Source organism: Bos indicus, chromosome X, assembly GCF_029378745.1.
Source record: "Bos indicus isolate NIAB-ARS_2022 breed Sahiwal x Tharparkar chromosome X, NIAB-ARS_B.indTharparkar_mat_pri_1.0, whole genome shotgun sequence".
Taxonomy (NCBI): domain Eukaryota; kingdom Metazoa; phylum Chordata; class Mammalia; order Artiodactyla; family Bovidae; genus Bos; species Bos indicus.
In genome coordinates, this window is record NC_091789.1 from 120,719,170 (window position 1) to 120,732,928 (window position 13,759).

General features: G+C 34.2%; 1 protein-coding gene across 5 annotated transcripts in view; it reads right to left on the reverse strand.

The window, feature by feature from the left end:
- Window positions 1-3,228: 3,228 nt before the first annotated feature.
- The window catches only part of GK (glycerol kinase), a 77,340-nt gene continuing 66,809 nt past the window's right edge, over window positions 3,229-13,759 (reverse strand). For 4 of the 5 annotated variants that reach the window (XM_070784068.1, XM_070784067.1, XM_070784071.1 and 1 more), the window contains 3 exons: window positions 11,519-11,599; window positions 8,160-8,246; window positions 3,229-6,357 (listed from right to left, as the gene is read on the reverse strand). In XM_070784068.1, the coding sequence (XP_070640169.1) occupies window positions 6,347-6,357; window positions 8,160-8,246; window positions 11,519-11,599 (179 nt within the window). In that variant the 3' untranslated portion in view covers window positions 3,229-6,346. The remainder of the gene's footprint in view (window positions 6,358-8,159; window positions 8,247-11,518; window positions 11,600-13,759) is intronic. The other variant, XM_070784070.1, reaches the window with a different exon arrangement.

Here is a 13,759-nt window from a genome sequence, read left to right on the forward strand (position 1 = left end):
AGCCTGACTTTCCCTCCATAGAAGGTATTAGATTGTCACTGCACCATTTTATTTTGCCCATGTCTTTGTGGTCTTTTAAACACGTTTGAAAGGAAGCCAATTTCATCCAATTTTATAATTCAGTGCTTTCTTTCAACTGTAATGAACTAGAACCTGAAATAGAATAAAACAGGTCTTGTGCCCAATTTGAAATCCAGTATAATGGCAGTGCTCTTTCTCCCTTGATAATAAACCTATATCTAGAATGGAGACTTTCTGGCCCAGAAATTTTCTAGCCTTAATATATAATTCTGAATGTGGTGGGCTGACAGTAGTACAATTCAAATTTGTTGGAAGGTTCTATACTGGAAATAAGACAAATAAGTATTTTTTCTGAGTCATGGAATTCACAACAAATGGATGGTTAAGGATATAATTTCTAATATACATTATTTATTCTAATACTGATGCTTTATATGAGGTGCTTGAAATAATTGTGCCAGAAGATCAGTAAGATTTCAGCCCTTTTAATTGGGAAAAGTGTCAGGATAAACAAGATTACACTAATGGACTTTGATACATATAATTAGGATGATGATACATTGTCTTTTTTTTCACCTTATCTTTTTACTATGAAATAGTTCAAGCATACAGAAAAGTAGAGGATATAGTAAAAAAAAAAATCCATACTCCCATCACTCAGTCAAATCTTAAGATTTTGCTATGTTTGCTTTAAGTCTTTTAATTTTTTAAGAAACACAACTTCTCAGGTTCCAGTAAGTCTCTTGCCTAATTCCATGCTCTGCCTTTCAGAGGTAACCACCATCCAAAACTTGGTTATCTATCATCCCTCTCCAAGTTTCATACTTCTAGTTCAACTGTATGTGTTCACATACATGATACGTTGTGTTGTTTTGCAGGTTAAAATTTTTATACAACATTTATGAACATCCAAGATCTGTGAAAATACCACCTTAAAGTTTAGGGAAAAAATTAAAATAACCACAAGTATTATTTACGAGTCTGGATGATTTTCTACCCTTCTTTCTAACCTCTTATTTTCCAATTTTTCTAAGAACAGTATTATTCATTTCCAACAAACAATTTGATCAAAAATTAAACGGACAAGAATGCTCATTTTACAAAGAGGTCCCTTGGCTGTTGAGAAACCAGTGATGTAGAGAATGAACTTGCAAATATTCACTGTCATTTGAATTAGATTTACTTATTTGAAGAGGTAGGTGGCAAACAGACATTGTTTTCTCCTATACACACTGTAGTAAAGAAAGAGACGTGGTGGTAAATTAATAAAAGGCTGAAGGTTTAAAATGAGCTTGAGGAGAAAGATGAGATTAAACCTTCAAGAAAAATAAGACACAGCACAGTTTCTAAACTACAAGTTACTGGTAATTATTGTCATATGTTTTACTTAATATGTTCAGAAGACTGCCTCCTCATTTACCAAGTCTTTGGGGAAAACGAGTTAGTTGTATCCTTTTGATCAGTAATATTCTATTGGACAAACCATGAAAATCCCTGGGAAGCTGAATGGGAGCCCAGATCTTCTATTTCTTCATAATCTTTTATGTATTAGTGACTAAAGGATTTTTCTTATTTCCAATATTAGATACTTGAAAAAGAGTTAGTGAAAGTGAAATAAAAAGGAGATATATTTATTAACCTCCATATTTTTGAGGAACAAATAAAATTTATTTCCTTCAGAGGGTTCATTTCAGGGACTATAAGCTCACATGCTGTCAGGGACTAGTCAAATATATCTATTTTACATAAATGCAAATTACACTTTCATTGAGGTATAATTCATATACCATAAATACACTCCTTTAAAGTGTATGCTTCAGTTTTTAGTATATTCACAAGGTTGTGCAATCATCAACCCAAAAGAAATCCTGTCCATTAGCAGTCATGTCCCTTTTCCCCTCCCCACACCAACTCCCGCCCCAGACTCTGGCAGCCACTAATCCACCTTCTGTCCCTGTGGATTTGTCTATTCTGGACATTTCACGCAATCTGAATCATACACTATGTGGCTTTTTGTATGACTTTTTTCACTCTGTGCAGTTTTCAAGATTCATTTATGTTGTAGTATGTGTGTGGTACCTTATCATTTTTACATGTGAATAATATTCCCTTGTATGGATATCTCACCTTTCATTTACCATTCATCAATTGATAAGACAGTTGTTTTCTCTTGCGCTATTATGAATAATGCTGTCATGAACATTTGTGTACAGTGGCCTCTGAATTTAAGCTCAAAAATTTAGATTTGCAGGGGCTTCCCTAGTGGTACAGTGGTTAAGACTCTGAGCTTCTGCTGCAAGGGGCAAGATTTCAATCCCTGCTTAGGGACCTAACATTCTGCACCGCAATGTGGCATGGCCAAAAATTAATTAAAATTAATTGAGCAACTAGTTTTTAAAAACTTTGTAAAAAAACTTTTTATTTCATATTAGGGTATAGCCAATTAACATGAGCAACTTGTTTTTAACCTATCTTCTGCTTCTCAGAATATTTATCTTTATAGTCCCCAAATTTAAGTTATTAGGTCATTTTCACTAAATCTGATGACAAGGAAATCTTTAGAAACACTGGTGAGAGTTCTTTGTCTGTGATACTTAACACATCTTATCCTTTAACGTAAGACCAGAGCTAAGATATGTACCTATAAAGTATAGATCAAGTAGCAATCAAGTTGGTTTTGAAACTCACTCAGTTTTCCAGTAATGCCTATTATGTGACCTGATGAATTGTAGGTTGCAAGAACAGATCAAGTAAACTTCCTTATTTAAAAAGTACAGTTAAAACAAGCTATTACAAAGTTCTAGTTAAAAACTAATTCTTGGAACACTTTTACACTGTTGGTGGGAATGTAAAATGGTGCAGCCACTATGGAAAACCGTATGAACGATTCCTCAAAAAATTAAAAATAGAACTACCATATGATCTAGCAATTCTACTTTTGAGTATATATCCCAAAGAATCGAAATCAGGATATCTACGCTCCCAGGTTCACTGCAGCATTATTCACAACAGCCAAGATATAGATACAACCCAAATGTCCATTGACAGATGAATGGATAAAGAAAATGTAGTATATACATACAATGGAATCTTGATCAGCCTTAAAAAGAAGGAAATTCTACTGTTTGCAACATCAATGTACCAAATTTGATACACTGGTACAAATTTAGATTATGCTAAGTGAAATAAACTGGACACAAAAAGAAATATTGTGTAATCTTACTTTATGTGTGGAATCTTAAAAAGTCAAACAGAAATAGGAGATTGGTGGTTAGCAGGGGGTGGGGTGAGAGGGGAAATGGGGAATTGTTCAATGGGTATGAAGTTAGTTACACAAGATGATTAAGTCCTAGAGATTGCTGTACAACTTTTAGTGCCATAGTTAACAATACGCTATTGTGCATTTAAAAATCTAAGAGGGTAGATTTCATGTTAAGCATTCTTAAACATACAAACACAGAAAGCAAAAGGGACACCAGGAAATTTTTGGAAGTGACTGGTATGTTTATAACCTTGATTTTGGTGATGGGATAATGGGTGTATGCATGAAGTCCAAGCTCATCAAAGTATATACTTTAAATATGTACAGTTTTCTATATATCAATTATACCTTATTAAAGCTATAAAAATAGTAATTTTTGCACTTCTATTTATGATTAGACACTATGAGGTAAAAACTACCTACTTGACTACCATTGCTGTTATAGTGTCTGTGCTATGACATCTTTTGTTTCATGGTTCCTCCTAAATTGCAATCATTCTTCATTCCCACAGGATACAAAATACCTATAAGCCAAAGAACTGAGACTTAGGCATTTTAAAAGAAACACACTAAAAAAAATTCTAAGATATTATTACAGGAGCAAAAATGCATTATTTATGTTACTGATTACCTGGAGAACAGAAGATTGAGGTGTTGATGATTGAGTTCAGAGAATAATGGCATACTTGACTCCACCAACTCACCCAGGTAGAGAGGAACTGAAGCATAGAGTGGAACCAGTAAGTCATGGTTAGCCATGACTGCAAGACCCTATTGAGAACAGATGCTGACCTCACCGGGGCATTTTCTGGATGCTGAGATGGGGCAATGTAGTCTTTTTTGACAGAACAAGTAAGGTGCTCATCATCCCAGAAACTGCTTCTTCAGCTGTTGGTTAATTCTTCAGTGTGTGCCTTATCAAGGGCTAACAGCTGAGCTGTTTCCTGAACGTTTCCTGAACCATCTTTCTCAATTAACTTTGATCTAAGTTCTAGTCTGTAAATGAGAAATGCAAGTAAGAATGAGGGTCAATTTATTTTAAGTAAATTTATCATTAAATATCAACGTGTATCATTTCAAACATTTATAAATATCACAATTTATAGAAAATTAATTAATCTTAAAATTATCGGAACAATGATTTTCACAGTTATTTACATTAACTCAAACTACCTTTGTAGAAACAAACGATGTTTAAAAGTGTCCTTGCCACAAAGTAATAATTTCATAGTACCTTTCTGTAACATTTATGTCACTAAAGTGGCAGCTGCACCAATAAAACCCAGCAGATTCAATAATTTACAAACAGCATAATCAGAACTGAAAATGCAAACTACCATTCATTCCAAACAAAACAAAACCTTTTATATTAATATATATAAATATATAAATATTTTTCCATTTTCATCACTGAAGAAAATAATTAGGAGGCAGTATTTTATTGTTTGTAGTAAAAAAAATTAATCTTAAGATTATTTTAAAATTGACATTGAGAAGCTAGGTTAGGTAAATTGTTATAATGCCTCACAATAAATTTTTTGAGAATTTCTTGGTTGTGGGTGCAGCGAGAAGGAAATTCTTGGGTTTACTGGAAGCTTTTTCTATCAATTAAACCATTTTTCTGTTGTATTAATAATATGTCCATAAGCATATTATCATCTCAAATAGAAATTTTAATTACTTATCAGCAATTTATAACACACTTAGATGGAAAGAGATTCTTGGCTTTTTTTTTCTACTTAAGTTTGTAAACTTTTTTTGATATCCCCTCAAAAGGATCCTAAATAGATCTAAATATATGTCAAAGGAAAAGCAAACTTTATATGGACTCAGTGCTTGTATTTGAAAACAATATTTGCTATACTATTCCACAGGTTTTTTTTTAGCATATAAAAGTATGGTATAAGAAATTATAGTCACAATAAAGTACATTTTCTTTTATTCACATAGAACATATACTTAAATTTTAAATGTTGGCTCTTCAAGAAAGCTTCTCCTGGTAAATAATATGTATAACCATTGCCCAAAAATGTATACAGCTGTTTTCCCCAAAATATTTATACACATAGTGGTCCACTTAAGACCAGCCCCATTAGAATCCACTGAATACAATGTGTTCTTAATTTATAAATGGGCTACCCTCAGTATATAAAATATAAATGCATGTATGTTACACATACAAAGTAAGAAATATAAAAAGGAGAGATGAAAAGAGAAGGAAGTGTTCTTCCCTATAAGATCCTGACAGAAATTCAGTGTAATTAGTGAGAACATGTATTCTTAATTTATAAATGGGCTACCCTCATTATACAAAATATAGAGGCATGTATGTTATACACAATGTAAAAAATATAAAAAAGAGAGATGAACGAGAAAAGAAAGGAAAGTGTTCTTCCCTATAAGATCCAGATAGCAGCAATTCAGTATAATTAGTGAGACCATGTAAAATACATGAAGAATTTTCAGTTTTGGCAAATACTTTTTAGAAAAATGCCTAAGGAATGAGGGTACTAAATTTCTATTTTAAGAATTTAGTAGAGGCTTCCATTTAAACATTTAGTGAAGATGTTGTGGTCTCCCTAATAAGCAGAAAAGAGGACTTTGGGTAGGGGAGTCTGTTAAAAAGAAGCAAACAAAAAATCACAGATTTTTAGCCGGTTAGTAATAGCCCCTTAATGAAGTGTGTGTAGTGCAGGAATCAAATCCTGGCCCATAAGAGTCTGAATATATGTGATAAAAAATTCCAATGGACAGGATATGAATTCTTTCTAGATCTTACAGGAAATGAGGCAGGAAATGATTGCAAAGGAGGGGGTCAGCCCCAAAGGCGGCTGGTCCAATCTTAACTAGTGCTGTTAAAAAAAAACACCCAATGTTTCTATAGCATTCTTTCTGCTGCATTTTCTTTATTTCAAGCCACAGGTCTACTTGGAGGATCATGCAGCAAGTGGCTTATAAATAAAATCAGTTTATGAATAGTGTCGTCACATTAAGAGACTGAATCACTGGATTCTCTCCATAGGTAAAGAGCTCGCATCTTTGGAATCCATGAGTTGGTAGTATTTACGGCATACCTAAAATTGGACAAAAATCATATATGTCAATAATAATATACATGCAATTTAGGAGTTAAAGCAATGAAGATGATTCAATCATTATTGAGCTAGAAATTCCATATGGTTCCTAAATATTGCTTCACAGGTAAAATGCAACAAATATAACTGGGCCAATTTCAAAATTAGCAAATGAACACTACTGCTAACTGTTTACCAAGAAAAGTCATTCCAATTTTTCTCAAATCTCAGTATATGTTACCAAGAGAGATCCTAAAGATGGCAATCATATGTATTTTGGAAGTCTAGGAATTTGGACATTTACTGTATCCTTCAGCTTAGAGATATGTTATATATCCTATTTTTTTAAAGACCAAGCTTTTTCATTCTGTACTGGTATCAAAGGGAAACAGAAGGGAAAAAAATATCAATGAAAATATTCAGCTGCAATGCTATTTTCTTTTCTCTTCCAGACCACCATAATGCAGCCAAAAACAAAACAAAACAAAAACCTCAGGATAAAGAAAAAAATAGAACTTTTTCTAAAACAGAATTAAAAAAAAATTAAATTACAGTTCTTCTGGGAAATACTCAGACACTTCCACCAAACATTCCTGAGAAGCAGAAGAAAATAAGCATCTGCTAATTCTGTACAGATTTATGTATACAGAAGCCTTTTGTAGTATGTAAAGCACTAATACCAACATAAGGAATGGTTATTACGGAAGAAAAATATTTGAACAAATTTATTATAAACATGAAGAATACAGAAAATGGTAAATCTAATTTTAAATTTTCATGCACATAACTGAAATTTTATCATGATTTAAAAGATAATTTAATGTTCTGCTAATGTAGATAATTTTTATTCCCTTTCTAATATAAATAACTTTTCATTCTATATTTATATATAGTGCTTTAGTGATGATGCCAATCTGATTAATGCTTGTCAGACTTCTAAAAACAGATGTTCTCCCATATATATAAAAATTTTTTACATTTTAAACCCAGGTCATCTTGTAATTAATTAAGAGAAATAATCCAACTCCCTAATTAAGATTTTTTTAAATGTTTCACTTTCTTAGCAACATGAAATACGTCATTTCCATTTAGGCCAATAATTTGAAGAAAAACTGAACTATCATCAGGAACAACTTCCAAAAATGATTATTATATTTAAATTAATGCTGGTTACGCAGTGAGTTTTATAATGTACTGAGCAATTTTACTATTATAAGAATATTCAGAATATGCAAAAATAATAATTCAGTTTGAATTTCACCAATTTATTTCAGCAATAATTTAAAAAAAATTTCAGTTCACCAATGTATTCTCTTAACTAAAATAAAAGTGACAATAAATTTCCCCAGGTTTAGAGTTTTACAGAAACTCTGCTAACATACTCTGGCCAAAAGTCTTACCAGGATTGAAATATTAAGACTTCTGTAGCAGATTTTCATAAGTATGAAAAACAACTTAAGTACATTTGAAAGACAGTTCAATTGATTTCAAATACTATACATTTCATCTACCACTCTGAACATCCTTTCATTTAAGCATGAACAGTAGTACTTGTGCTTACTGCTGCACGTGCCAGCAGAATGTAGCCCCTCAAAGAAAATCATCTACTAAAAATCAAAGAGAATAAAAGCAGAGTCACAGTCCTTAATTCTGAATTAAATGGTCTATTAACTAGACCTTCAACAGATTTTCCAGGTTCCTAAGAACAGGAAGAAGGAAAAATACTGAAAACTTTCTGTTCATTTATACACAAATACATTAATGCTAACTCATATAATTGTCTAATTTAAAGAGGAACTGACCTGAGAGGTACCTTGCTCCGATTAACATTACCACGCTACTCACTATAAAAAAGCCCAAGGGCAGACTACAGAAGATACTAGGGTCACCTGTTGTCATCCGAGTAGGAGGGAATTCCAGTCAAGCAAACCAAAAGAGAGACACATAATTACAATATTTGTGTTAAGAATCACATGATAGCAAAAAAAAGTTATAAAAATAGTATATTCATAAAAGCTAGCAAAGAGTTATTACTTTAAATCAAAACCAGAATCAAAATTGAGGGCTTATGACAGTTAACAAACAATACAGATAGCATGCCACAAACAGCAAGAACATAGAGCATATAGACCAACATAAACCTTCCACTGGCAAAGCCAAAGAAAGCTGAAGGAGAACTTTCTTTTTGGGAGGCTGCTGATTTTAGCTTTCTTGGTTCTTTCCCAAAAGATACTAAGTGAGCAATACCATTCCCCATCCAGATTAAAATTATAGATCCTTTGGCTATCAGAGAAGAGTTATATTAGTCCAATTCATTAGTTTGAAAATGAATTTCAAACCCTGTTGGTTTCATTTTCTTTTTTACACACAGTTGGTATAACAAAATGAACCTGAAAAGTAATGTTACTATATAATTTAAAAACTAAACTGTATTATCTATATTTAAAATATTGTCTGAGAACACAATTGTTTTGATATTTTCTAACCTGATTAAAAACATTTCCTTTAAAGAATAGCTAGATAGATACAGACATAGGCTTTTCTTGAATTTAAACATTATGTATCTTGAACATTTAACACTTTTTGAAAAAAAAATGTTATTTTGGTGGGTTTGGAGTACAAAGTCATGAAGTCATTATTTATCATAAGCTCTCTCCAAAAAATATTAAATCTCCAATCATTTCTACATTTTAAACATATTAAATGTATGTTAAAAATTCTTTACACTCCATTCAAATATAGTTACAAACAAGAAAATAAATATGAATGCTTCAAAATTGGCAATATGCTTTGGAAATTAAGCTAACATAATATTCTTCCCATAAATTAAAACTATTTAAGGAGGGTAAGAGGCCAGGTAGCAATTTGAATAGCCTTATGAGATCATCAAAATAGGATTCTATCTGTACTATTATTACATAGCTTACATTGGTTGAGGAACAATCAGCATTTCACTAATTGAATATTGTTATCTGGATTATTATACAGTTTTAGAGACTCTCAAAATGTTGTACATGAGTGCTTTTCATAAATCTACTACAAATCGTTTTCACAGTTTGCCTTAAATACACTGCAGCCTAACTGAAACAAACACCAAGTTTGAAAAATCGAAAGCTCTCAAAAAATCAAATTATTTTATCATCAATTCTGAAGGCAGAAACAAAAAAATCGTGTAATTTTCTTTCATTCACTTTTTCTTGGCATTTTACGTTCCCTGACAATAAGGTAAAGCAAACAGAAAATGATCAATTGGCTTTGTGGAAACTTGGCAATTAAAATTATATCCTCAACTGCAAGTAAGGAAGAAGTACGTGTGGCATTGACATGGAGGCGGATATGGCGAGGGAGGGGAACAGGTTGAATTGTGCCATTTTATTTATTTATTTGGCCATATAATATTTTTTTGGCCATAAAATAAATAAAATACATTTTATTTATTTATTTTTGGGGAGCATGCGGGATCTTGTTCACTGACCAGAGATGAACCTGTGCCCCATGCATTGGAAGTTTGGAGTCTCAACCACTGGACTGCCAGGGAAGTTTCTATGCCATTAAAAAAAATACAACTAGTCAAAGAAATCACAGAACTCATTTTCATCAGCTTTTAATTGATGGCAACCAGAAAATAAATCAGAGTGCACGGCTATTGCATCCTTCAAAGCAACTAGCACTGTGCTACAAAAAATACCTATGATTGAGAAGTTTAACTATAAAAGGTCTCAAAACTGCAAACAGTCTTAGCAAGAAAGGCTTTGTCACCATCTTAGAAAGAAAGGTGGGTCTCAGAACAAAAGATTTAAAGACAATGGATATTAAGCCTAAAGCTTATTTAGGAGAATAAACAAAAGCTTCAAGTAGAAACAGGATGATCCCAGAAGCTTCTCTGAAAAGCTGCTGCTGCTGCTAAGTCGCTTCAGTCATGTCCGACTCTGTGCAACCCCATAGATGGCAGCCCACCAGGCTCCGCCGTCCCTGGGATTCTCCAGGCAAGAACACTGGAGTGGGTTGCCATTTCCTTCTCCAATGCATGAAAGTGAAAAGTGAAAGTGAAGTCGCTCAGTCATGTCCGACTCTTAGCGACCCCATGGACTGCAGCCCACCAGGCTCTTCCATCCATGGGATTTTCCAGGTGAGAGTACTGGAGTGGGGTGCCATTGCCTTCTCCGTCTGAAAAGCTAGATACATTAAAAGTGGTTCTTGGGACTTCCCTGGTGATCCAGTGGCTAAGACTCTGGGCTCCTAATGACGGGAGCCTGGGTTTGACCCCTAGACAGGGAACTAGATCCCACATGCTGCAACTAAGCACCGGTGCAGCCAATAAATAAATAATTTTTTTAAAAAGTGGTTCTATACTCACTTTGGGGTTGGAAGGCAGGCTATATTTCATTTATAAACTCTTCTCTCTTAAACTATATGCTTCAAAATATTATTGGCCATTGTTTCATTCATTAAATTCCAAATCTTGTATTTAGCAAAGGATTATCAAGCCATATTAAAGGTATGTTAAAGGCTGTTTCAATATTAAAGGCAGCTCAGAGCTGTTTACAACTAAATATTTTATTTATGGTAGATACCTTTCCCACCTAAGTGATTAAAAACAAAAATCCTCTAATTTCTGCCAAGAACATTTCCCAATTATGACATTTCTAATTTACTATGTTTGGTACTTTTCTTCCTCTGATTTCAATGAATTCTTACAACATACACTCACTAAGGACTTGGGGGCAGTCTAGGAAGTAGTGAAATGTATTCTGAAATCAATATAGCTTTTGGTCGGTTCAAGTCATGAAGACAGCCCCCCAAAAAGGCAAAGTCAGTCACGAAGAGGAAAAAAAAAAAAACAGTTTAGTTGATTTTTTTTTCATTAGGAAGAAACTAGAAATACTTTTACTTTTAGAAAATTAAGTTATCAATCAAAGGAATAAACTAATCAACCAGGAATAAACTAATAAGGAAAGGTATGGCAGGACAGGAGTTAAGCACATACATCGATCTGATAATTTACATTTTATGTTTAGAACTTTAAAGTGTTTTCAAAATGTTAGAAACTATGAGCATATCATAATGCTATTCTTCAGAGCAGCCTTGCTAAGTATAAACAGATACTTAAGCTATTTAACATACTAGGACAAAGTGGCAATAACAATAAAAACATTTTTACCACTTTCTGAAGACTGAGTTGTAACCCAACCCATTGATTTCATCACAGCTTTCTTCCATGTAGAATAACGAATTTCACTTTCTAGAAATAGAAGGTAGGAAAACCATACATAAGAAAGGCAGTTTACTCAATGTTATGTGGCAGACTGGATGGGAGGGGAGTCTGGGGGAGAATGGATACATGTATATGTATGGAATAATCTGCCAGGAGACCCCAGTTTGATTCCTGGACTGGGAAGATCCACTGAAGAAGGGATAGGCTACCCACTCCAGTATTCTTGGACTTCCCTGGTGGCTCAGACAGTAAAGAATCCGCCTGCAATGTGGGAGACCTGGGTTCGATCCCTGGGTTGGGAAGATCCCCTGGAGAAGGGAACAGCTACCCACTCCAGTATTCTGGCTTGGAGAATTCCACGGACTGTACAGTCCATGTGGTCGCAAAGAGTTGGACATGACTGAGTGACTTTCACTTTCATATGCATGGCTGTCACTTTGCTGTACACCTAAAACTATCAATAACAACTGTTAGTTACTATACTCCAATACAAAATAAAAAGTTTTTTAAAAAAGAAAGTTTACTAAGATGTTCTAAGTACTATACTTATATTCACTCATCATTCTTGATAAATTGTTTCACTTATTAAACTGACGCTTGTTACACTGTATTTAACTGACATGGAGCTTTACCAGGACTCAGATCCCAGTATGGTTGCCAAAGACTGCCAGTGACTGCAGAGAGAAGCTTGTGTGGAAGTTGGAGGGAAATTCAGCCTGGTCTGCAAAATGAAAGGAGATGCGGAGACAGGCTATCTGCTAAGACCAGGTCATTCACAAGCAGGTGGTGATGAATTAGAAAGGAGAATCCTATTTGATCTGCTTTCTCTTTGGGGGAGGGCAGAGGACCTTGGAAAGTAAATTGCTCAGTTATGTCCAACTCTTTGTCACCCTATGCACTGTAGCCTGCCAGGCTCCTCTGTCCATGGAATTCTCCAGGCAAGAATACTGGAGTGGGTAGCTGTTCCCTTCTCCAGGGGATCTTCCCAACCCAGGGATCAAACCCAGGTGTCCCACATTGCAGGCAGATTCTTTACCATCTGAACCACCACAAAATCCACTATGATGCCATTTTTTAAAAATATAAATTTATTTATTTTAATTGGAGGCTAATTACTTTACAGTATTGTATTGGTTTTGCCATACATCAACATAACCCTGTATGAGACAGCAAAAGAGACAGAGATGTATAGAACAGTCTTTTGGACTCTATGATACCATTTTATACACAGCTTTTTAAAAAGGTTTAAAACCAAATTGAATATATAAAACCTGACTTCTGTACACAAACTTAATTACAGGTATTGGGGCTTCCCAGGTGGCGCAGTGGTAAAGAATCTGCCTGCCAATGCAGGAGATGCAAAAGACATGGATTTGATCCCTGGGTCTGGAAGATCCCCTGGAGGAGGAACTGACAACCCACTCCAGTATTCTTGCCTGGAATAGTTCATGGACAGAGGAGCCTGGCGGGACAGTCTATTGGTCTGGCTTGTGGCTTAGTTTTGTTTGTTACAACAGTGAGTCAAATATTTAATGCTCATTGATTTAAATTGTTGCTGCTTTTGTCAGGCTAGCCCTGCTGTGCTTAAAAGTTACCAGAATGGTCCTTAGCCAAGTTAATCCTGTCCTAAAACTGGTCATTGGCACTAAAGAGGACCCAATGCAGACATGATGGGTCAGTGGTCTATATATCTCCCTTGTCACTGTCAGAAAAGGTTACACTAACAGGCTATTAATAAAACTGATAATGTGGCAGTGTTATCCTCGTACATGAAGAGACTATAAACAGTAGAAGTGAATGGTAAAAAAGTGATTATAGAAATTTGTGGTTTTTTTTTTTTTTAAATAGGGAACTATTTCTCTTATTTACATTCATTCAGATATGAAGCCAAATATGTTTAGCAGCTGAATATGAAATTACCTTCACATTTGCAATCTTATTTCATTTCTTGATTTGTGACTAAACCACCAAACTCTCTCTCCCTTTTCACAGTACACCAATCTTCAGTCTTTACGAGTACCCTCACTGAAAAAGATAACTGTAGAGCACAGGGAACTATACTCAATATTATGTAATAACCTATAAGGGAAAAGAATCTGAAAAACATAGTATATATAACTGAATCACTTTGCTGTACTGCTGGAACTAACACAACATTGTGTTAGAAATCAACTCTACCTCAATAAA